This window comes from Onychomys torridus, chromosome 10 (assembly GCF_903995425.1).
Source record: "Onychomys torridus chromosome 10, mOncTor1.1, whole genome shotgun sequence".
Lineage (NCBI taxonomy): Eukaryota > Metazoa > Chordata > Mammalia > Rodentia > Cricetidae > Onychomys > Onychomys torridus.
The window spans coordinates 82,585,283-82,611,574 of record NC_050452.1 but is presented as its reverse complement, the minus strand read 5'-3'; the positions used below and the strand labels follow the sequence as shown (position 1 = coordinate 82,611,574).

At 41.3% G+C, this 26,292-nt stretch overlaps 1 protein-coding gene across 1 annotated transcript in view; it reads left to right on the top strand.

Moving 5' to 3' along the window:
- Positions 1–26,292, top strand: part of Fras1 (Fraser extracellular matrix complex subunit 1) — a 417,436-nt gene that overhangs the window by 133,414 nt on the left and 257,730 nt on the right. The window contains exon 3 of the mRNA XM_036200993.1: positions 21,476–21,583. Coding sequence (XP_036056886.1) covers positions 21,476–21,583 — 108 coding nt within the window. The remainder of the gene's footprint in view (positions 1–21,475; positions 21,584–26,292) is intronic.

Below are 26,292 nucleotides of genomic sequence, written 5' to 3'. Positions count from 1 at the left end.
CTGTGTGCCAAGAGAGAGGGAAGTCCATGGCATGTTCCTCTTCTTCCTGTCTCCAAGTGCCCTATACTTGGCATGAATGCAAAGCCTCACAGGTCCTTCTACTGACTTCCTTATTGGCTCATTTAGCCAGGGGCACACTATTTTTGTAAATGAGGCCGGGGTCTTGGTTCCTCAGTGATTGTTTCTATAAGGTACACTGGAAAGGAAGCAAACTGTGAAGAGTGGTTCTTGGCATCTTGTTCAGGTTTTCTAGAATAAGTGCGTGGGAATTTTGTAATCAGGATAAATTTCGTTAAAAGATACAGACTATAGATAATATACTTGCTGGAAGGAGATGGGCTTTTAAAATTCTTTTTGCTTTCTGCATCAAATATGCAAACCCCAGAGAAGAAAAGCTAGGTAGACACTCATGCTTAGTAAATATTCTTCTTGGTCTAGGGAAATTTTTTCTCCCCTTTTTTGATCAGGTTTTACAGGTCATTACGTCTGTCCCTAGTCAAAATTTAGTCACACTTTGTGGTTGCTTTTTCAAGTTGGGAACCCTCATATGAATAGTTAAGAGTCCCCTGTATACAGATAATCTTAATGGGGATTAGGGTCATTGTTTATGGAGACTGCTGAATTTCACATAGAAAGGAACCTAACAATAAATATTATTAGGAAAACCATTGGCTTCAAGGAGTCAGGGTTGGGCCTTATGTTTTCTGCTGTGGCTCCCTGTGTAGACAGGATTAATTTAGTTGAAAAGGCAGAGGGATGTAAGACTAAAGATAATTTCTTTATTAAATCTTGCTCTCTTCACTCACCTGTTCACTTGCGCTCTTAGATTTGTTTAGGCAAAGACACTGTCACATTCTTTGGTAATAAATCTTGCTTAATTTTATGGCCTCTTGATGGGTTCGGAATAATCTAAATTCTGTGACTGTCTGGAAATCATCCACACGCCTGTCATAAATTGTTGTGCTACATGGACAATTTTTAAATAACTGATTGTTTATTATGGAAAATTTCAAGCAACCACAAAATAGAGAGAATAATATAATGAACCTCATGTAACCTGCAACTTACTTCAAGAATTATTAGCATTTGCCAATCTTGTTTCAGCTAACCCCCTCCTCCCCCTTTTCCTCTGGTGCTAAGGATCAAACCCAAAGCCTTAGTGTCTCTAAGACAGATGCTCTACCACCACCACCACCACCACCACCACACACACACACACACACACACACACACACACACACACACACACACACGAAAACTTGGAAGTGAGTCCTTCATTGTGCATGTGCATGCACACACATGGGTAGAAGTAGCACTCTTTGTGAGTACCTCACGAGACTGTCTGGAGGACTGCTGGTGGGGGAGAATGATTTTTATTTTAGAGCAGAATATTTCCTCGAGCCAATCGGTTGCCTGTGCCAAGACAAATTAATTTTTCCATTCACAACCTGAGAAGCAGTCCTATGTTGTATTCCAGTTGCAGTGCTGGATTTTAATCCATCTGCCCTCAAACAGCAGGCGTTGGTAGCCTTTGAATGAACAGAGAAGCCCTTGCCCCAGAATTAGGGGACAGAGGCTTTCCTCCTGCCTATATGACATTCAAACGTAGCCATGTTCCTTAAGATTGATGATGGTGTCACAAGTGTGTCCCCTCTCCCTTTTCCACCCGTGACTTGCAATGCCTTTGTGGATGCTGGACTTCAAGGGACAGACAACAGAGGTCTGGGATGCACCCAGTGACTGTCTCAGCTATGCTTAATTTCATCCTGGTCTATATATTTTAGAAGTTTTCCTTGGGCTGCAATATGCATAACATAATATTTTTACCTTTATCATGTATTGTGAATGATACTCACATGGTTGTGCAGCCAGTTCACAGACTTTTCATCTTACAGACAGAGAGGCTCCTTATCCACTGAAGGATTCCTCCCTCCCCCGACGTTGGAAACTCCTATCTTTTCTGTTTTTCAGTCTCTATGGTATTTCATATTAGAGGAATTCCACAACATTTGACTTTTTGTAAACAGCTTATTTTACTGATTTTATAATCTCAAGGTTTTTTCAATGTTATGACATCGGTCCAAATCTCTTTCCTTCGTAAGGTGTGTTGCTATTCCATTGTTTGTATAGACCACATTTTGCTTGCTTGTTCATCTGTCAATGGCACTTGGGTTGCTCACACATTTTGAGTGTGGAGGATAATGTTGCGACAGGGTGTGTATAAAATGTTTTAGGTGAGCCCCTTTGCTTTGTTTGCTCTTAATTTCCACTCATTTCTGCCCTCCTAGCCCAAGGTCACTGTAGGACCTATAATAGCATATCTTCATGGATGTCTTAGGTTTTATTTTCTTGGCCTGCTGTGAGCCTACATGTGATGACCATGACTGCCACCTTACATAATGCCTAAGACAGTATATGCTCAGCAGGTACTCATTACACAAGTGGATGATTAAGTGGAGTAAAATTAAATTGAAGGGAATAAAAGGTGGTTCTCTTCCATAAAACCGTTGAAATTCCAGGATACATCCCATCTTAGGATATATCCTTACATATGCCTCTTCCAAACACCTGGTCCATGTCCCTACATAAGTTAACAGATTGAAGGAGCTGTTCTTCTCTGTACTTGTGGTCACAGTGCACAAGCACAGCCTGTCTCTTATTACCTGCATTGTTCTTCAAGCTTTGAACATAGTAGTATCTCAATATATTTTCACAGTTTATCACCAAATTAGGGAATAGATGGATACAAACATAAGGGAACAATTTCACAAACGAGCCAACCAATGTGTGCTTTGGTGAATGTTACAGCTCTTGAGAGCCTTCATTGAGATAGGAAAGAGAAATTGATGAGAAGGAAGAGGGAGTGTAGATCATTGGACAAATACCTCTGGTTGTGGACACTGCTCTTCATCAGTAAGCCCAGCAGGCCTGGTTCCTGATCCTGGGGATTTTCCTATCTGAGTCAATCAGACATCAGCACATGCCTTTTGTCTCATGAAAGGGACCTGGAAGCCATGCAAGGAGGTCTAGGCTAGGAGCCTATGTCAAGCTGGGAAGTCAGGAGCCACAGAGGAGGACATGAAATCATAGACATGCAAGAACTAAGTCTGATGAAGGACTGTGTTGGAGAAAGGAGAAAATAGCCATGGCCAGGGGAGACCACTCATGGTGGGAGCTAATGGAAGCCAGTTGTCACTGGACATGACAGAGAAAGTCTTCAACATGAGACTGGAACAGAGGTCATCGTCATGGTAGATCGAGAGGAAGGCCTTCAACCTCCAGTTAAGAGCATTGAGAGTCCATTGCCACGTAACACAGGCATGTTCAGTGTTCTTCAGAGAAACCAGTGGGGTGGAGTCAGGTAGGTAAGAGGAGAGTTGTGGTGGTCGAGGGCAGGGCAGGACGGATGTCCTCCTGTTCTATGAAGGGGGGTGGAGAGGGAGACGGAGAGAGGGGGAGGGGGAGGGGGAGAGGGGGAGAGAGGGAGAGGGGGAGGGGGAGAGAATTGGAGTATGTTCAGAAGAGGAGTCCTTTGAGAGCAGCTGCTAAATATAAACCACATGAGAGTGAGGACAGCAGGAGTGACCGCAGGGCCCAGGGGCACCCAAGAACAACGGTGACTCGAAGGTTTCTTTCTCATCTCGCACACCTTGCCTGGTTGCCTTCTGTTTATTTTGTGACCTCTGCAGGCAGGTCCTCAGTGTCTAGGGAATCTATTGCCACTGTCAACACAGTCATTTTCTTGAGAAATTTTACCTGGCACAGTGTCAGGTGATCCCCAGTTCAGTAGACAATAGCTGTTGCCAGACGCTGTCTCCCCTCTGGAGGGAACCAATGCAGTTGTGTGTAAATACTTATTTTGCTGAAGGACATGTGATGATTCTGTCCATCGTGGGTGCTCACCTTCTGTTGATGTCTGAGAAACTATTCTGGGGATAGAAGGACAAGGGGTGGTAACCCATGGCATTGCTCCAAGCCCAATCTTTTTCATAAAACGTTGTGACTTTGGGGAGTATCTAGAATTATATAGCCATATGTGCTGGTCTCTAAAATGTCTTCTGAATTGTAGATGAGCAGCTGGTAAGTTTTCCAGACATTGTATTACAGTGTGAGCATTGCAGTACTGAGTCAGAGTGGCCAGAACAGGAGTCACTCACCTCCAAGGGAGTGTCGCCTGCTGTATGAAACCTGACTGACCTCACTCTCAGAATGAGTCTAAGTGTGGGTCTAGCATGGCGGCACGGAATCACTATGCTACCATAATTTTAGTTGGGTTGTCGAAATTCAGTTAGCCGAGGATCCATCAAACCAGCCTTCCATGAGATCTTGAAGCAAATGATGATGTAGCACCTCTCCAAACCCAGAGTCACTCATTTGTACCTCTGAGAAGTGATGGGATCAGGTGTATTTGCAGGACGGATGAGAAGGTGATACATAGAGATTGCTTGCCTCAAAATATTCTGAACTCTGTCTTTCCTGTGTGATTTTCAGCATGCAAAATATGAAAATTCCATGGAAATGATTATTAAAATAAACTCTGCCCTTTCAATTCACAAAAATGTGAATTTAAAATTATAACATGCATTACTCTCTATCTGTACAGAAGAAACATTGTTGTTTCTGGCTTTCTTTTCCTAACTATGGGATTTAAGCCCAGAAAGAATTCAGGAAGTACTTGTTTTACATTACATTCCTTTACTGACTTTTCCCTTTATCACTCTAAAGACGATTTTGTTTTTTTTTTTTCCCATGCTTTAAACCACATTCTATTTAATGCCCTTATTAGAAAAGATCAGTTAACATATCCACCAAATACACGCCTTGTTACACATCTGTTATCATTGTAAATTGCATGCTTGCTTGCTTAAGAATGACCTTTTCAGCTGGGCGGTGGTGGCGCATGCCTTTAATCCCAGCACTCGGGAGGTGGAGGCAGGCGGATCTCTGTGAGTTCAAGGCCAGCCTGGTCTACAAAGCAAGTTCCAGGAAAGGCGAAAAGCTACACAGAGAAACCCTGTCTCGAAAAACAAACAAACAAACAAACAAACAAACAAACAAAAAAAAAGAAAGAATGACCTTTTCTCTCATTTAAGGCCATTTCTGTCTATTAGCAAATGAATTCAATTTGAATCTTCACAAGTATGTTTTACTTCACACTAGAGATCCATTATTTTAGAAAACCAAAGCATTAAACTTTTTTTTTTAAAAAAGAAGTCACCTGCAAGGAATAATGGGAATATAATCAGAAACAATACATCTTCCTGCTTGCTTTCTTTTAAATGTAACAACTCGCGATAGGTAATGTTCATATCAGCCAAGGAGACTTTCTTAATGTAGATGGGAGAGACATCTCAGTGGTAATGTACTTACTCTGCAAGCAGGAAGGCCTGGGCGAGGTTCTCCAGAACCCATGTAAAGTCAGATGCAGCAGCCATCTAATCCTAGCCTTCCTGTGCCAAGACTGGAGGTGGAGACAGAATCCCTGGAAACTTGTGGGCCAGATGCTCCTCCATGCAGCAGTAAGCCAGATTCTGCCTCAACTAAAATGGAAGGCAAGGGCCAACACCCTGGGCTTTCCTCTGATGTCTTCTTAAGCTCTGTGGCGTGTATATACAAGGAGAGACACAGACACACACATTCATATACACACACACACACCACATAACACAGATACACATGGAGACCTACAGACATACAATCACAGAGAGAGATTTAATTTAAAAAACAAAACAAAAACAAACAAACAAACAAAAAAACCCACTTTCATAAGAGCTGCCCACTGGTTAAACTGATTAGGCATCTAAATAAAGAGCTGGGTTTTCATGGTAACCGTGCAGACACCTGTTTAGTCCTGGAGGAACCATCATCTTTCATGGGCACGCCCACCCGCCTCTGGAGTTTGCTTGACATGTCTGGTTGAGTCATTGGCTTGCTGTTACCAGCTTGGAGCTGAACATGCTGTTGGGGCTGTTTTTGCTGCCACTTCAGTGACAATAAATTCCACAATTGATCTTTGCATTGGCAGACATTAGGTCCTTTTGTTTCCTCTGCAGAAAACGAATTGCTTTGCTGTGTGATAGGCAGCCGCACACTAATACTTTCCTTTTCATTCTGGAATCAGGTAATGTCGGCCCATCATTCTTGCTGACAGTGGGGATGACGGTCTGGCTTGTCCCCTATCTTTTAGTACAGCTCAAGGACAGGAAGAGTGACTGGAATTTTATCAAGCTCAAGAGCTGGGTGTAGGAGCAGTGTGGATGGGTATAGATAATTAACTCCCGAAGGCTCCTGTCCTGTTATCGACAAGTCAACCAGGGCCTTTCCTGCCTTTGCGTATCCCTTTGCAGAGTCATAATGGCATTTTTTTTGTAGATTCCCAGGTTCCTGTTCCTTTTTGATACGGAATGGCTTTGTGAGTCAAATCCAGACTCTGGCTGGTGAGCTGAAGGTGGGTTTTGTATTTTTAGGTGGTTAGAAAATAGGAGCAGATTCTTCTGTGACACATGAAAATGGTATGTCAGTGCTCAAATGAAGGTTGATTGGAGCACAGACATGCAGATTTATTGACCTGCTCCTCGTGGCTATTTCTATGCGATCTTGACAAAGTTGACACAGTGGAGTATTTGCAACAGATAGAGCAAATGGGCCATCAAGTCTGGTTGAGGCATGTTAGGTAGTTAAAAAAAAATGTTGTCTACCACATGCTTAGCCAAGATCTTGTTCTTACCTGTACTGGTAATTTTACTGTATTATGGGAATATATGTATATATACACATATATAATATATGTGTATGTTTTCTTCAGAAGTCAAATGGAAGGAGTTCTTAAGCACATTTCTCATGTTTTTTTTTTTTTTTTTTTTTTTTTTTTTTAAATTGTTGAATTGTATTGTATTGAGGGAACAATCAAAGCAATAGGATATTAGAGCCAGTTCAGCTAGGAAATCATCAAAGTTGTGAAATTAGTAATGCCCATTGATTTTTATCATCTCCATCCCCAGCCATGGTATTTAGGAGTTCACCTTACCTTATTATTGTGGACAATGCAAAGTTAAAAGCACTGGCCCCTCCCTTCCCCCTTCAAAGAAATCAGCATATTTATTATATAAAAATTATATAGGACTGTGTATCTTTTTTAGTTGAGAATCAGAATATAAATTTTGTTACTAAGGTTAAAAATATTTCTTGACTGTTCTGAAGACTGAACCCAGGACCTCATGCATGCAAGCTTTGTCTTCAATAGTTCTCTGCAATTTCTCTCCTGCTCTTTCAAAATATCTTTGTTTATTATAAATATGTACACAAAGCCAACCTAATGCCAAACAACTTCTGGGCTGATTAATTGATACCTGAAGTAAAATTACCTGAGGGTTTTTTTGAATATGAATTAGGAACTTTGAAAATTTGCATTTGTTCTGTATTTATGCAGAACATATAAATAAGGTGGCATTTAAGAGTTATAAGTTATCGAAGTAAACATTTTAGCATGTCTTGGAAGGGGCCATCATTTCCCCAATGCTGTTGTTTTTGTTTGTTTATTCGTTTTTAATATACATTCAATCTTGCCGAGCCTCATTTCACATCTCAGGCTGCTCTCTCTCTTCTCACCTGGAGTGGTACCTTAAGTTGTCTGGTGTGTGTTGAACCGTGTCATGCCTGGGAATAACAGTCTTCAACGAGCTGTGCAATGGGCCACCAAGAGTGCCAGACCCTGCTTTGCAAAGGAAAGCTTCCTCTCTCCTGCATTTGACAGTCAGCTTTAGCACAAAGTCCACAAGACCACTTTAGTTCATGTTAATGATCAATCATAGCACCCAGGGATAATGACTGACCTAGTATATCTTGGATGAAGTCCAGGAAACAAATTATTACATGTGCTTTGTGTTTGATTGCATTTTGGAAGGGTGCTGGCCATCGTTGGCCCATCCATAGTATAGCCATGTGGAATTTTCCATGACTATATAGGGTGACTGTGATTACCCTCTGTAAGCTCTGAAAGAACATGGGTGAGCAGGGCAGAGGCCTGGAACCCTGCTGTGGTTCAGTGTAGACTCTTTATGGCCCTGAGGCACTGGTTCATTTTGCTCAACTTTGGGAGAGTAATTAGAGTTTTCAGACCAGAACTTGTGAGGACTTCGGTGGAATCCACTAGAACTCTCTTGAAGAATTCACATAGGATTGTGGCCCCAGTCAAATGACTAATGGTTGAGTCATTTGAAGTCACCACGTTCCTGCTGTCTTCTGGATGGTCTTCATTTCACTTCTGTGTGTTTCATTTCTCAGATGCTGTGAGCTCCTCTAGAAATTCTGTGCCTCCTTTTTAAAAAACATAACAAATCCTAAGCACTTAGCAGAAAGTAACTTCTCTGTGAGTGTTGACTGCAGGGCAGTGTGGGAGAAGACTGCATTCCTCAGGGGAATGTTTGCTTTTACATGTGTATGCTGTGCGAAGTTAATAAGTCCCAGCTAGACTCCACAGTGAGCAAGTCCAGGGGCAGCAATTTAATTCTCTTGCCATTAGTAGAGCAAACAGTAGGTGGGATGGGCGGTAAGCTTAAATATCTCATTGCACCATTTAGGACGTACATGCCACCTGTGGGTTTTCTGCTGTCTGCCCTTTAGTTGCCCTGGGTTCCCTAATTTGTTTTTCCTCGCCTCTCGTCTCATCATTGTTTAGAAGGCACAGCTCTGCAAACCACACAGAGGTATTTCTATTTCTTCTGCATTTTGTTTCATTCATCCCATTGACTGGTACTGTCCACTAATTGGAGTAGAAATGGAAAATGAAAGCTGTGTTCTTCAGCTGCCAAGTCTCTTCTCTTGGCAGGGAGTGGATGGTGCCAGTAATTGCTCCAGAAGTGCAGTTGCTCTGGGTTCTAGCTCTGGATTTAACAATGGAGGCCTGGGAGAGTCTTCCTCAGAGACACGATGTCTGCTTCACTTCAGTGGCTTCCTGGCCCGCAGGGAGACTCGCAGCAAATTCAGTCATGCATTCTTGTGTTACTGGAGAATAACCAGAGTGCATTTTGCTGACTGTGGGAGTGGATTGCTTGGTCTGAGTACTCAGTCAATATGTCATTCTCACGAGAGATGGCAGTTAATTTCCTCTTGGTACATAACAGGGATTGGAGGCAGGGGGTGGGTGTGGGGGTGGGTGGGAGCAAGACCCACAGTCCTGGCAGTGAAGATGCTAAGCTCACATGCCAATTGTGGTCCATGCCAGGGTGTTGTTGGGAACAGTATTGATACAGAACAGAAGCCCATATTGTAGACTCGTTCCTCTTGAGGGGCGGGTGGCTTGTCTGGAAAGAGTTGAGTAGCTTAATGGAAAATGAGGAGAGTCAGTGTAGGTGATTAGCCATTAAAGCTAATTATCTCTGGTTTTGGCCCCGACAGCCTTCCTTCTTTTCTTTCCAGCTTTAATTTATGAATCTACCGACAGTAGTAGCAATACTTGGAGGTAAACCATGGCATGATAGTCAGGGAGAAGCTACAGTACAGGCACTGGATCGTTTCAGATGGGGTGAGTGAGCCCAGAGTGGATGCTTAACCTTCAGAATCCTCACAGCTCATCTCACACTGTGTCGATGAATGTGATTGTGAAATGCACATCAGGGAGAAATCCATGTGTGATGTGGTGCTGTGCATGCTCCATGCAAGGGAGTATGGCCCTCTGAGAAGCAGGTCATGAGGAGCACATGTGGAATGTGCTGTGCAGACAGATGTGAGGATTGCCTGGAGGGGCCTTGGCTCTGCCTGTGAGCGTTTGACATTATGCTAAGAGGTCTCAGTGTGTTATGTAGTTAATTCATTGAATTTGCCCTTTCCTGGTAAGTGCCAGTACATAGAACTTTCTTTTTTTGTTTGGTGTATTGTTAGACATACTCTGAATCCCACAAAATGTTCAATGTGCTTGGTTTTGTATATCCATTAGATCTATACGTGTATGTAACTTGAGATTATCTAAATTCCTATTTTGCCATTTCCATCTAGAGCAATAGTTCTCAACCTTCCTAACACTGCAACCCTTTAAAACAGTTCCTCATGTTGTGGTGACCCCAACCATAACATTATTTTTGTTGCTACTTCACAACTGTAATTTGACTATTGTTATGAATTGTAATATAAATATCTGACATGCAAGATATCTGATATGTGAACACCCCCAAAGGGGTTACGACCCACAGGTTGAGAACTACTGATCTAGAGTCCTTTTTTTTTTTTTTTTTTTTTTTTTCCTCTTGAAGAATCTCCATTAGTGCTTCTTTTCCAGTTTGGGGTTGCAGGGAACAAATTCTCACAGGTTGTGTTTACCACTTAAAATTTCTTTATTTCACAGTGGTTTTGAAGGACATTTTTGTTGGGTATAAAATTCTACCTTGCGTCTGGTGAGACTGCTCAGTGGATAAAGGTGTTGTCTTTCATACCTGATGAGCTGGGTTTCATCTTTGGGACCAAGAAAATTAATTCCTCAAAGTTGTCCTTTGACCTTCACATGTGCATTTGGGCACATGTGTACCCCTACATTTGAAGTCACACACACATACAGAACAAATAAAGAATATAAAGAAATAAAGTTATGTCTTTGATGCTTTTACTTCTTAAAGGTTTATCTTACAACTTTCACCATTTTTTTGAAGTTAGTTTTCTTTTCTTTTTTTTTTTGGATGATCATCCCCTTGTCTTTTACAACTTTTGATATTGTTTTCTTGGCTCTTGGTTTTTAAAGTGGTCTTACTCTGAGAAAATACAAAGTGTTATTTTTCTTTCTGTTTGGTCATCATAGCACTTTTCTTTTTGGCATTTATGGCTTTTAGTTTTAGAAAGTTCTTGGCCCTGTTTCTGCAATTTTTTTTCTGCTCATGTCCTGTTTTCTTGTCTTTAGAGGTGGATTGCCCATATGGTAAACTTGACAGCATGTTCCACGAGCTTCTGATGGCCCTTTCTTTTCCTGTCCTTTAGGTTCTTTGTGGCTCAGTTTGGATATTTTCTATTGATTTATGTTTTCATTTGTCTTTAGTGATGGCTAGTATTCCACTAAACAGGATTATTCATTTGTTTGAATTTTTGTATTCCAGAAATTCTATTTAATTGTGTCTGTAGGAAGCTGGAGAGATGGCTCAGGGGTTAAGAGTACATACTGCTTTGCAGACAACCTGAGGTTAGTGCCCAGCACCCATGTCAGGTAGGTTAGGACCAGCTATATAACACCATCTCTTAGGGATTCTATGTCCTTTTCTGGACTTTACATCTACCTGTACTCACGTGTGTGTTCACACACACACAGTTTACACATCAAATAAAAAACCGTCCATTTGAAAAATATGCTTAGAGATTCTAGTTATCTGATGAAATATTTAATAAGCATAAAATATATATCTATCATCTTTAATTATTTTCACAAATTTCCTAACAGCATAGAATACAGTTTTTTTCTTGACTAGATGAGATCTACATTCTGCTAATTTGGTATATTACTATTTGATAAGTAATTTGTATTTGTGTTTATGTATAAAACTGAATTAGGATATGTAGTCAGATAATTATGTGGTGGTTTTTACTCACATAAATATATTGTGGGGCATTTGAAAGTCATGTGGTAAGTGGACATTTTTCTTTGGGAATGAATGTCTTGCTTATTATATGACATCTAGAACTTATCATCCATGTTCACTGAATGTCATCTTTGCCACATTGTACAGTATCCAAACACATTTTCAAGTAAGTATTCCAGGACAGCATAGCACCTGTTCAAAAGTCCTGCTTTACATGGAGATAAGGGTAGGTTCTTATGAGGATCCTTGGACTCGGGGCACCTGCCAGCCCTGAAGCCAGACTTAGTCAGTTGTTTGTGGCCTGGCTGAATTGGAGTGTAGTAAGAACTCACTGGATGGTCAGGTTAGCCGGAGCTGCCGCAATGGGCCAGATAGAGGAAAAGCCAGGGTTGAGGATGCCAGCAAGCGCATCAGACAATGTAGCAGAGATGTACCATGCTGGAACACAACAGCACCAGCATGACATTAAGTCAGGATTCTCTAAAGCAACGGTTTTAACTGAGGCGTAGGTTTAGAGGGTGAGATCTCAAACAGTATGGATTGAAAATGGTGATAGCAAGGTTTCTAAAGGACAGCAATGAAACACTGTTGCCTGTAGATTCAGCTTTTCAGCAACTACATCACAAAGTAGTCATTCTTTTTTAGGAACATCCATCCATCCATCCACCCTCCAATCCACCCATGAACTCATTCAAAAACATTAAGTGCCTGCTGTGTTTTATCCCCGTGGGGATACAAAGCTGCCTGAATAGAAAAAAAATATATTGTCCTTACTCTTGGAAAGGGAGAGAGACAATTGAAAACCTAATTATAAAATGAATGATAAGAATCTAGTAGAGAAGGAAGACAAAAAATTAAATAATTTGAATATGGAAGATAATGCTATAGCTATAGTTTAAATTCATCCGCAAACATTTTGAATGTTTAATTTTCCTCCGTCCCCACATTTGCCTTAGGAGTAGGAAATGAAGTCTTTGGAAGCTGAATTGATAGAGAAAAAAAAGTAATTATACAAGCTTAAGCTGGAGTGGAATCTCCCAGCATCTGGACTGAAGTGGAAACAGGGCTGACTTTCTAGTCATAATAGAATTTTTACTGTGGTTAGCATCTCCAGAAATTTATGAAAGTTATTTTGTCATTGGAGGGCTCTCTGATCAGAGTTTCACAGTAATAGGATTGTGCTAGAATAAACAGAAAGCTTGATGTGAGGGGCAGAAGAGCTGTGGATGCAAACCTGGTTCCAGTTGCTTGAGAATTTAGAATGAGGACATGTTACATGGACATCTTATTTGAAAGATGCCCTATTTTATCCAGACTGTACTTCTCCAGAAGCCGTTATGACAGAACTTAAGAGCAGAGTATTATTTAAACACTTAAGCCACAGGAAATTCACGCCCTCTCATATTGGGCACTAGAGATGCCAGGGAACGTGTTCTACAGTGCTAAGTGCTATAACCCTCCCGTTGTCATTAAAATAAAAAACCGTGGTCAAGTGATTGTGCTTGTGGCATGTGCGTTAAGTCATAGCTGATGCTGGTTACGTGCTTCTAATGAGCAAGCAACTCTGCCCAGAACGTTAGCTCATTTCATCTTTACTATGACTTGAGTGAGCCTTGTCTTTACAGCCTGGGAAACAATTGACCCGGAAAAACTGGGAGATTTGTCCAAAGTCCTCAAGCTGGGAAGTTGTTGAATGGGCTTTTGAACCTGATGTTCCCCCACTCTACCATTGGGCACTGCCGCTCAAGCCAGGATGGGGTAACCTGTAGAGCAAGCCATGTGCACAGGGATGTGTGCTGGGAACACACACTTAGCATCTCTAGAGTCAAATGGGCACAGTGTTAGCTCACATGCAGGTCACTAGCTTCCCTTAGAAATAGGACTCAACCTCTCTGAGCCTCAGTGCCCCCTTCTGAAAAATGAAGACAATGACTAAAAAAAAAAAAAAAAAAAAAAAAAAAAAAAAAAAAAAAAAAACCCATTATGTTAAGAGGTTTTAAAAATAACTACACTATCTGGGACTCCTTAGAGGATGCCCTCTTCCTCCATGTTCCTTCCTTGGGCAAAACAGAACTGTCAAGAGTTAGTCTGGTTCTTTAGAAGAGGGAAGGGGCTTTGTTGACATGGTAGAGGCAGGGGGAGGGACAGAGGGCGATCTTCTTGCTTCAGGAGGCAGGAGGAAGTAGCATTTAATGTCTGGAGTCTGTGTGGAAGTTAGATTAGAGTGGATCACTTAAAAATCACGGTCCCTTCCTCTTTTCTAAAAGCAGACAGCATTGCCCTGGGGAGCCTCCCCTTGTTGATCTCTAAAAGTCAGCGAGTGTAAGTGAAGAGTGATTTATGGTGTTTCAGTACATTGTTATTGATACTATATAAGAGTAAGCAAAGGATGGCTTCAGTCCCAGATCTGGCCTGCATGTAACTCATGTGTCCTGTCCACAGCTGAGTCCTTCATCTGTAAACGGAGGCTCCTGATGTCTTGCCCAGTGCATGTCACAGGAGTCGGAGAGTGTGGGAGACCGGGGACCTAGTGGCTCTTAGAGATAGATTGTTCTCTACCCTTGTTCGATCCCTGCCTCCACCCTTGGTACAGTGCTCTTCCAAGCCATCTGTGGGAACATGATGCTAGCTGGCTACACCCTTTGCGTCTCTCAGATGAATGTATTTTCAGTTACATGCAGTAGCTAATCTTTTCATCTGTGCTTCTTGCTGTTGTTTCTGCATCCTGGCTCAATCTTGCAGCAGATGACTTTGAGTTTGTCATTCTAAGGTAGCTGGGCAATAGGTCCCTCATCCCAGAATGCTGAAATGGGAGGGCTTGGGTCCTTGGTGTAAAAGACAAGATGCTTTGTAAAGAGTTCTGATTTGGAGCAAACCTTGGAAATGGGCTTAAACAGGAAGTGGTTCATCATTTTGTTTTCTGAAGTATTAACTTGTATTTATTCTTCTTGAATCTCCCTCTTGAATGGGAGATTTAATATCTTTTCTTGACAATAACTGCCCTCTTCCCTTTTCTCTTTGGGGCTGAGTGAGGAGCTTTCCATGAACTTTAAAATGAAACCAAATGAAAAAGGCATTGTTTATCTAAGCTGTCTGTGGAAGGGCACTTGGGAGAAGAATTGAACTCTAAAATAACCTTATGAAAGTTATTGATTTGTTTCTTTATGGTTCCCTGACAAACAAGGACCATTATTTCTGTGCCCGAACTAGAGCTGGGTCAAAGAACCCTCTTTTTATGGATTATCTTTCCTGAAAACCAGACTTGCCAAGGAAATGAACTTCTGGAAATGAAGACGTGAACTCCAGCTGAATGCTACCTTTCTTTTATTGCTTGGAAGGACATGTAGGGAGCACAGTTAATTTTTAAACTTGTTCTGAGTACAACAGCGTTTGTAGATAGCTTCGGAGAGTTGGATGAATTGCCCACTGTTAGGTATTCGGTAAGTGATTTTATCTAAGCGCCGCTACTCTCAGTTCAGCTGCACATTCCAGGGTCTGTTTGGGCCTAGGATTGGTAGGAAGAAAAGAATGCATGCATGCTCACGTGTGTGTGCATACACACATACACACGAGCACACATGCGCATGCGTGCATGCACATACACTTGTTCTTCTGCCTTATTTTAGAATTGACTTTGCTTGAAAGACCATATAAATTATGTAATTTATTGTTGAAGAAATAGAAAATACAAATAAAATAAAGAAAGAAGCAAAAGAAGAAAAATCACTGAGCACCCACACCCAGGAATGAATTGCCTTTGATCACTGGTTTTATAATGTCATGGCTCCATTTCCATGCTTGTAAATACTTTTTACTACAAAACAGTCACATTCTACATACTGTTTTGTAACTTGAAAGCACAGCTTTTAGAGAGCATTATTCCCCTTTTTACTTCATTTTAAAAATGAGATGAGTCAATCAATCATTAAAGTGGGGTTATTATGCTATTTATATGGAAGAAATTTTATGTTGACAGTTGATATACTGATCTTTAGAATGCTTTAAATGATTTGCCTTCCCAAATTTGAGTACTAATGAGGGATATATACATTATTTATTTTTAGCACTAATCAAATGTTCAATAGATACTTAACCAAGTTGTAGCATGAATCTTAACAGTTCTTATTAATAAAATCAAACCTGAGGCCAGTTATTGGGGTGAATGCTGGAAGATCAGAGAGGCAGAACAAGCCACAGCTTCCTCACCTTGCCAGTTCCTCAGCTGATCCTGTTTCCTCAGACTGGAAGCTTCTGAGTCCTCATCCAGCATGAATCTCAGCTGAACTGTTGCTCCAAAGCCTGAATGCTTAGCCAGCCAAATGCTGCTAGTTTCTGGTCTTCACGCCTTATATATCTTTCTCTTTCTTCCATCACTCCCTGGGATTAAAGGCATGATTCACCATGCTTGGCTGTATCCTTGAACAGAGGTATTTCTGTCTCTGGAATGCTAGGATTAAAGGCGTGTGCTACCACCGCCTATCCTCTATGTTTAATATTGTGGCTGTTCTGTCTCTGACCCCAGATAAGTTTATTAGGGTGCACAATATTTCGGGGAACACAATACCATCACACCAAGTGAATAAATTATGTGCGATTTCCCGCACCCCTCAAGTGCCAAGCATCAGTTCATCTTAGGGCTTTAATGTGCTCGGCACGTGCTCTATCTCTGAGCTGTGTCTTTAGCGCACTAACAGTTTTTAAAGCAAGATGGCTGTAAAGTACGTGGTGATAGAGATACGTCATCTGCAGGAGCACTTTATTCGCCCATTACTGAAAACATCGACACTCTTTGGGCATGCGTCTTCTGCTGCTTTTTAGGTTTGTCTTAATCTAGTTCTCTAGTCTGTAATCCAGTGAAAAGCTGAGTCATGCGTCTCTTGTGGAGTCTGTCGGTTGAAGAGAGGCTTATAAAGTGATGTAATTGCAGCAGTAACATGGAAAAATCTGTAAAGGTCTCTTTACAATGTTATTTCTTTGGGATTTTATGGCTTTATCCAAAGTAGGAAGCTGGTGAAGAGTTCCTGCATCCCTACCTTCATAAAGCAATTTTATGAGATCATAGAAATTGATTCGTAAAGTTTTAGGCCTGAAAAAATATATGGCTATCTATCCTGGCCTTGGGAAAGGCTTACTTTATTTAAAATTACCCATAAATTATTACGTCCATGAGCACATTAATACAAGGAAGTATTTGACAGGTCCAGTGCTTAGATGAAGAAATATTTTCCTCAAGCACAGTAGATACCAGTGAAATGATAATTAGCCCTGTTGGCACTTAGGCGGGCCGTCAGTTAACTATTGTCTTCAGGAGCTCTCCCACCCCAAGTGGAATGTGAATTCAGATGGGTAATCTCATGAGGACCCTCAGTCACTTAGGCTTGTTTACTACTTCAGCCAATGCTCAAGAACTGAGCTATGTTCAAGGGGCCTGCAAAGAGGCTGATGATCCATGGGCTCTCCCTTCGGGAAGGCTGGACGGATAGGTAACAGGAGTCTGGAAGGTTTTCTAGCGCCAGAGAAATCTCACCTTCGGATTAATGTAAAGAAAAGGTATGTCTTGGTGAATGCACATGAAATCACAGTGTGTTTTAGAAGAGCCTGTTTGAGTTCAGCCTGTAACACAGGTATTATAGAGTCTGTTGTAGAATGTTACCTCTCCAGGAATGAAGGCAGCTGACCGCTTAGTCCTTCACTCACCAAGAAGTAGCTCACACTGGTAAGGCCTTTCACAGACTGAGTTAAAAGAAGATGGACTCAGGCTAGTGTAGCAGAGCTTCCCACACACCTAGATCCTCTCAAAACCTCTGCTGTAACTGCATTAGAAAGTGCTAAAAAATTAGGTATCTTTTAGTGACCTCTGGACAGTGGTCAATGCAGAAACGTGAACCATGGATACATTCCATTTCTCTAACATGAAGGAAAAAAAATGTTCTTCAGTGTGTTTCTGTACCAGTTGGTTGTCCAGTGCCAAAACAGTCAGCCCTGAAAATGTACATACTAGTCACATTCTACAGGCTGAGCAGGCTGTATTTAGGAATGTGTATGCATATACATATATGCATGCAATAAGAATTAATGCAAATTTGAGGGAGATAGGGAGGGGTATATAGAGGGCATGAAGGGAGGGAAGGAAGGGTGAACTGCTATAATTATATTACAGCCTTAAAAATAAGAGCAAAACCGAACCAAACCACATGAAAACCAATAGATGTCTGGGAGTTTGTTTTACCATCTCAGTTCAGGAAGAGCCGTGGCTGATGTAGTGTGATGTTTGGGGCCTCACCCAAATATTGCTGACACCATATTCTATTATCCTCCTGGTTCTCGAAACAAAACAGCAAACAAATGGGAACCGCCCGGAATGGCAACACCAAAGCCCTTCCCCTGCAGATTGGTGCTCGCCCTTGCTACAATCAATGTTCTTAGTCCTCTGAGTGCTAGCATGGCACTCGGTAGTAGGTTTATAGTTAGCTTTTACCTGTATAGAACAGAGATGAGAGGATGGAAAAACCCAGCCTTTGCTTGTGGGGCCACACTCATTCTGGGAAAAGGAATCTCTCAAGAGATAGGTGCTGAAGGCCTATCACATACTAGGAAGCATTCAGAGAAAAGAAAATGAATAGTCTCTGGGTCAGTATCAAATACGGTTCATACATCATCTCATGAGGTTCTTTCAGCAGCTTTGTTTATCTTACTTTTGCAGCTCTATTTTGTAGATAAGGAAACAGACACCCGGGCATAGGCACTTCGCTGAAGACCAGATGCACAGTGAACAGGGATGACATTAGCTTTGAACGCAGGCAGCTGTTTTAGAGCCAAGTGCCCATGGTGCCTAAGGAGTTGGTGAACTTGGACAAGTGGACCAATTTCCTGGAACTATCTCCTCATCTGTAACAGAGGAATGGTAGTGACAGTTCCAGCTTCATAGGCTGTGGGCTGGCTTGGCACAGTGCTCTGACTCTGAATTACTTCCTGTAGCCTTCCAGGACCTACATCACCTGTTGGGGAAACCAACCACAGCTTCCCAGCCCCATGAGATTAGTGCTTCTTCCCCTCCTTCCCACTCTTTCTCCTCTTTCTCAGGCTGGGATCCTCCTGCTTCCATCTTTAAAGTGCTAGGATTACAGGCATGTGCTGTCATTCCCAGAATCTACCCATATGCATATATGATACACACACACACACACACACACACACACACACACACACACACTAATTTGTGCTTGGGTTTTTGTTTTGTTTTGTTAGAGACGATGCCTCATGTAGCTCAGGATAGCCTTGAACTTGATACATAGCTGAGGCTGGCCATAACTCCTTTCCCTTCTATCTTAATTCTCCTAGCACTAGGGTTGCAGGTCTGTACACCTGTGCCTTGACGTATTTGTTTTCGTATAGTTTGGGTTATAGTTTGTATTTAGTATATTTTTGGTTGTGAGCCTAGTCTTTAATGGCAGAGCAATCCCTACTTTGTATTTCTTGAATGACTTTGGAGAGGCTCTCATGTATAAAGCATATTCCCTAACCTAAGAGATTATGAGTTTAGCCTTGAACTGAAAGTGCTTACCTGGGGATATTTTTTTGTGATTGTCCAGTATAAATCTACACATGTTGCTTTATTAGTCATTATTTTCTAGAAGAACTGAATGAATGGTGAACAGAATTGAGGGGCAATGGCTGTATTTTAAGGAACCAGCGTGTGCAATTGGTGGGCATATCAGGTTTAATCATCTGTAAGGCAGGTCAACAGACTGGAAACACAGAATTTCTGTGTTAGACTCTTGAGGCAAAACTCCCAGCTTTCCAGGAAACTTCAGGTTCTACAAGGCCAACTACTAATTGGGACCCACTGATGCTTTAGAAGGTTGTCTCTTGGTTCAAGGTCAGCTGATGGCATACATCAGTTTCATCTACAGAAGAAAGATGGTGCTCCTCTGTCTTTGATGGGGTTGCTTTCTGGCTAGTAGTAAATTGGAAGCCTAAGTTAAATGTCATTAATAAACTAAGCCCCTGAACATCATAGCAACCTAGTTCACCCTTGTGATGGTGTGGTTGACTGAGGAGTATGGTCTTCTGCCTCTACCTAGCATCTCCAGAGATCACCATACCATACATTTCTATCCCCGGAAAAAAATCAACATCCAAAATTGTAGCAATGATCTCTAATGAACAAGTGTATCTTTTGTACTAACTCCCATTAAACAAAAACATAAATTTGTGATCATCTGTACATAGCAATACAAATTAAGATCTGGTCAAATAAATAAGAGGGGACTGTAGCCTAGCCTGGTTGAAACACAGACTTTACCATCCACCAATATCTCAGTTCATCTGAAAACCTAATTTAAGTAATACTGGGACTCCAGTGGTTTATAAACAGCTCTTAATGTATTGAATAGTGCTTCTATTGGTTGGCAGAGAAAAATATGGCTGAGAAAGTTTAGGAAGAAAGGAAGGAAGGAAGCCTTCCCCAAGCAACCCATGAACTAATGTCTTCTCCGTTAAGCATCTCGAGTGTGTCAGGCTAAGGGAAATTAGTGTTTTAAGGGACGTATGGTCTGGTCTAGCAAGGCTACCAAGAGCTTGAATAAATGCTGTAAATTGTGAGTGTTTACAGATACTGTGGGGTCAAAGAATAGTTGAAGAGCTGTACCTGGTAGGGTCAAGGACAAAAAGGCTTCATTCATTCCTGAGATGGACCCCTGCTTCATGAACTTGGTTTGAAGAAGTCAGAGCAGATCAGGAACTACAGAAAGGGTGTGAGACCAGGTTAGGGGAAGCCAGTGGCTGGACCTGGGCCTGGAAAACTCAGCCTGCCTTGGAGATAGGGAAAGACCATATAGTGTCTGCATTTCATTGTTCTGTTGAAACCAAAGATAGAGTAGAGTAGATCTTATCAGAGAAGCACACAGACAGCGTTCTTAAGGCAGATGAGTGTTTCAAACCCAGCCAGCAAGTAAGTATGGCTGTTGTAGAGGTGGAGCGGGAACATGTGTTGGGAGCCTCATTGCTTCCATGCAAAGCCATCAGAGCCACCGCTGAACAGCCAGAAATTGATTTCTGTTGACTCTCTGAGAGACCTGGGCCAAAAGTGACTTTAAAGTGGGTCCAGTTGAAATAAGGATCTAACATGATAGAAGACAAGGAATTATAAAGACATTTCTGAGACTTTGAACTGAGCCCAGATTTACTTCTATTCATGGTCACTATATTTTCTTTTCCAAATTGTTGACTAGCAACCCTAGCCATCAGTTTCTATTTATCTAATTCCCTTACATTGATGATAAAAAGAATGCTGAGATTCTTATGCATAGTACCCATACTTAGGCTTAATTAGTGCCCAGTGGTCCCAGCACACAGTTAGGCACAGAGCAGCCATCCAATGCACGTGCTAGTAGATCTGTCTTAAAACATTGTACTGCTCCCTCACATCCTTCCCATCACTGGTAAATGTTGACGTACATAACAGCAGGGAGCTAGCAAGTGAAATTAGCCATGCTTTTAGTATCTAGTTATCTAGCGGTAAATCCTGCTTTTTGGATGGTGGCTAGTGCTAGTCAGTGTCATTTTCTTTCAACCTGCTCAGATGGTTTCTGCTACTAAGCAGCATATAAAGTCTGCAAGTTGCGTGTCTGTCCTCCTGAGGTTTCAGGCCAATCAATAGTTTTTACTCTGGGTATCGACAGCTCTCTGCTGAATGCCCTTGTCTTTGGCTACGTGGGCTGACTGTTGTGAAATGGATTACATGCTTTTATTGCCACTTGGGGTTTAATCAGTGCTGGGCATGTCCTGTGCATGGTGTACCTGTGACTTTCTTTTGCCTTTTTAATCACTCAAGACATGGGGCTATTGATGGTACTGCTTTTGTGAGTTGCAGACCTGGGCTGATCAGTCTTTAACTCAGAGCTTCTGCTTCCTTGCAGGATGCCACAATTTGGAAGCCTGATTCATGCCAGAACTGCCGTTGCCATGGTGATATTGTGATCTGCAAACCTGTTGTTTGCAAGAACCCTCAGTGTGCCTTTGCGAAGGTATGGTTTCTTAATTGTGTCCCAAACTTACTGGGAAAGTCAGCAAATGATCAGGTTTCTAAATCTTTTGGGTCATGTTTTTACATCGATTCCAGTCTCTAATTGGAAACTAAAGGCAAGAAAGTAGAGAATTTTAGTGTTCCGCAGGAAAGCATATCTTCATTTTCACTTATTAACCATTTATTCCTAGCAAAGCACTTGGTTAAGGTTTTACAGATGTCACTTCATTTAGTATGATGGGAGATTAGTGTCCTTTCCCACTTTACAGTGAGAAAAGTAACACCTGGAGACCTGAAGCAATTAGCCGTGACTAGACAATGCATAAACTCCAGCTCAGGGATCTTACCCTGGTCTGACAGATGTCGGAGCCGTTGACAGCACTCATGGCGTCTCCGCACCATTCACTGGCTTGAAGTCAGGCCTGGCTTCGTAAAGATGGGTTCGCAGAAGGAGCTTGGGTCTGCTGGCAGCTGTTGCTGCGCTGCTGGACCCGACTCGAGCATCTCCTTATCCGGGACATCTCTCCTTTTGCTCTTCCGCTCTGTTAACGTTTTTTAGTTTCTTTTCCTCATCCTACACCGGTTTTGTTGGGAAACTGTTTTTCTGGTTGCTGACTCTTTTCCAGTTAACCTATTGTTTAAAAGCTTAACTTCTAAATGCAAAAATTGAAAGTCTCCGGAGAGGACCAATTATTTTCTTTAAAAAGCATTCTGTCAGTCTCACAAGCACAGTTTATTTTTCTAGTTTAGCCCCTTCCCCCAACAATTAATCTTGAGTCTTTCTGCCTCTAATGGTAATAAAGCTCTCTCTTTTCCTTCCTAACATTAGAATGAAAATGTGCTTTATAGATAATTGGGTTTCTATTGCTGTGATAAAATACAATGGCCAAAAGCAACATGGGGAGGAAGGGGTTTATTTGCCTTGCATGTGCCAGGTTAGACCATCGAGGGAAGTCATGACAGGAACCTGCAGGCAGGATCTGAAGCAGAGGCCATGGAGAAATGCTGCTTACTGGCTTGCTATTCATGGCTAGTTCACTTTGTTTTTTATGCCCAGGACTGCCTGTCCAGGGGTGACACCACCCACCATGGGCTGGGCTCTCCGACATCAACCATTAATGAAGTTAATACCCCACAGACTCACCTGTGGGCCAGTACTGAGGAGGCATTTTCTCAGTTATGATTCCCTCTTTTCAGGTATGTCTAGGGTTGTGTCAAGTTGACAAAACAAAAGCAAAAACAAACAAATACAGACAAGCAAACAAATAAATAAATAAACAAAAACCCCAGCACAGATATTTTTTAATTTCTGTATGGTATATTTCTGGGAAGCAGGGAGTATTGTTGGTGAAATTATTAAGGCCACTCCACGTAGTTAAAAGGGAGGTTTATTTTGTGGGGTACTTACAAATGAGGGGGTAGGTTACAGGGTCTGGCAAGGGTATAGCACAATCCTGCGTTGTTCCCTGGAGAACTCTGCTCGGTCTACCTCCAGCGGCCAGAGTCCGGGAACCAAGAGAGTGAGTTCTTCCCGATCCTTCGTCTTCCGCTTCCTCCTCTGCCCCGCCTTGTGGGCGTGACCATTACCAAAGCCTCAGTGGGGGTTGGAACTTCCAGGCCAATGCTGGGATGGCTACCCACTACAGAGTATGTAGATGCTTAAGTTTGTTAATAATCTGTTATATGCCATGGATCCTTCTACCATATGAAACAAATATTTCTAAAAAAAAATCACTATTTATAAAGGCCATGAAGACAGTCCTTTTCCTATTTCATGGGAATATTTGTTATTATAGAAGAAACCCTGAATTAAATGTAAGTCTAGATTATATTGTTGAAAAGTAAACTTGGTTTTTAATATATTTTTACTCTCATATATTAATAGTAATAGAGTTAATTATGGTAGTTCCTGTCAAATTAGAGAAACTCTTTGCCAGCTGTTTATTTACCTTGGGAATGATAACTAGAGTAAATAAAAAACTAGAAAAATGTAATGGCAAAAGAACCATCGATAAATGGGAAATGAAATAAGCAGGTACTTCAAAGGGAGTACAAATGACCAATAAATGCATGGAAAAAAATGTTTAAGCTCTTTAGTCATCAGAAGAATGCAAATCCAATCTTCTTTCATACCAGGGGGCAGTGAACTAAATTCAGATACATCTTATTTCGTATTAATTAAGAATGTTTGGGGCTGGAGAGATTACCCAGTCAGTAAAGAGCTTGCCTCACAAGCTTGAGGTCCAAAATTTCATGTCCAGAATCCAAGTTAAATATACAACAAAACCCACAACTGGGCATAGTGGTGCGCACATATAATCTCAATGCAGGAAGGTAGAGACAGGCAGATATGTGGGTCTTTCTGGCTATCTTAGCACTTGAGATAATCTTTTTAGTTTCTCTTGATCACTCTGCTTCACATATTGAGCTGCCTGGATATTCTCTAAATAAAGCAACACACACACACACACACACACACACACACACACACACAATCAAACCAAACAATCAAGAAAGAACAGTGGAGTGCAAAGACCCTATAATAGAAGTATATCCTATATATATACACACACACACACACACATATATATACATACACACACACAGCAAGTCTTTCTCTCTTTCTCTCTCTCTCTCTCTCTCTCACACACACACACACACACACACACACACACACACAGAGAGAGAGAGAGAGAGAGAGAGAGAGAGAGAGAGAAAATGTATATGTTGAATCATATAAAATAAAAAGAATTATTTTACATCTTTTAAATGACTAAAATATCAAGGCCATAATTTGGTAAAAATTAAATGAAATCCATGTTCTGTGTCCATAAATAAAGTTTTATTGAGACACAGTCAGCCTCACCTGTTTCTGTACTGTCTTTACTACCTTCATGGTAGTTATTGTAGCGCTGATGTGCACTGCGTGTGGCCCCTGAATGCTAATATTGAGTCTGAGTTTTTACAGACGGTTTCTGATTTCTGTTCTGTACCAGACTCAGGAACTCACTTTTTCTCAACTCAGTAAACTCTTTCTCCCAACTCCTCAGGCCAGATAACTTGAATCACCTCTAATTCCTCACTTTCTCCCACTTCTCACATCCAGCACACTTGCAAATTCCCCAGCTCTTCCTTTCCAGGCTGTGCATCATAGGCATACTTTCTCTGTTCTCTCACAATCTCCCTGGATTCCCACAGTACCCTCTTAACTGCTTTGGCTGATTCTGAACCTGCCCTTTTCACAGTGACAGTACTATAGTAGCCAGGATGGTGCTATTAAAATTGAAGCCAGCTCATGTTGCTTCCCTCTTTAAACCTCTCCAGTGGCTTCCCTTCCCAATTAGAATAACTGGTCACAATGTATTTCATACTGCTATTGTAGACCTCTAATTAATCTTCTGTTAGCCTTTGGCTTCTTCACTCTGCTTTAGATATTGAACCTCATTGCTGCTCCCCGGACACACACACACACACACACACACACACACACACACACACACGTTTGTATGTTTGTACATGTGCATCCTTCCCCCACACCTGAGAAAGAAAACTTTTAGTGGAAACAGCAAAGTGCAAAATTCTCACAGCAGAAGCAATATATGATGCATGGATATCATGTGTGTGCATATATGTGAGCATATGTAATATATGTCCATGCATGAATTCATGGCTTAATCCTTCACTTTCTTTGAGTTGTGCCTGAATGCTATTCTATTAATTTCTACTCTCTACCACCAACTAGCACACATTTCAACTTCTTCTTTCATACTCCCCTCTCTTTTCTTGACACTAATTGCTAGCTAACATACTATATATTTTACTAGTTCTTCTGTACTGTCTCTTTTAGTCATTGTATCTCCTTAATATCTGCAATCATACCTGACACACAGTAGGCACTCAGTAAATACTTTTGAACGCTGTATGGGAGGATGAGTGAAAGATGAGGCTAGAGAATAAGTTCAACATTACAGAGAACTTTGAGGCTGTCCTAGGTAGCTTAGAGTTTAATTGTTAAGATGATACAGTCTAATAGCATCATGCGTGACTGTAATATCCAGGTTTCCTTCTAGAAGGGTCTTTCTGGTTTTCCAGAGTTAATATATGATACTATAAATGAGAATGTCAATCTAGAGGCAATGAGAACAACCCAGGGGAGAGAACAAAACATGAACTACTGCACTGGTCGTGTAGGGATTGAGAGGAAATGTCAAGTTAAATACATATCTAGGCTTAGACAACGGAACTTGATGAAGGGTTAAAGATGCGTAATAAGAAAGGGAGGAGTGACTGCTGTATTTATGACCTAATGAGTCTCCAACTGATTATTCAATATGTGTATATATAGCTCTATCTGTCATCTACCCATCTATCTGTTATCCTGTCTGTCTGTCTATCTATCTATCTATCTATCTATCTATCTATCTATCTATCTATCATCTATCTAATTATCTATATCATCTATCTATCTATCTATCTATCTATCTATCTATCTATCTATCTATCTATCATCTTTCATCTAATTATATCTATCTATCTATCATCTATCTAATTATCTATCTATCTATCTATCTATCTTTCTATCTATCTATCTATCTTTCTATCGATCTATCATCTATCTAATTATCTATATCTATCTATCTATCTATCTATCTATCTATCTATCTATCTAACAAACACATGAATACCAGTATTTGTAGAGTGACCCAAAGA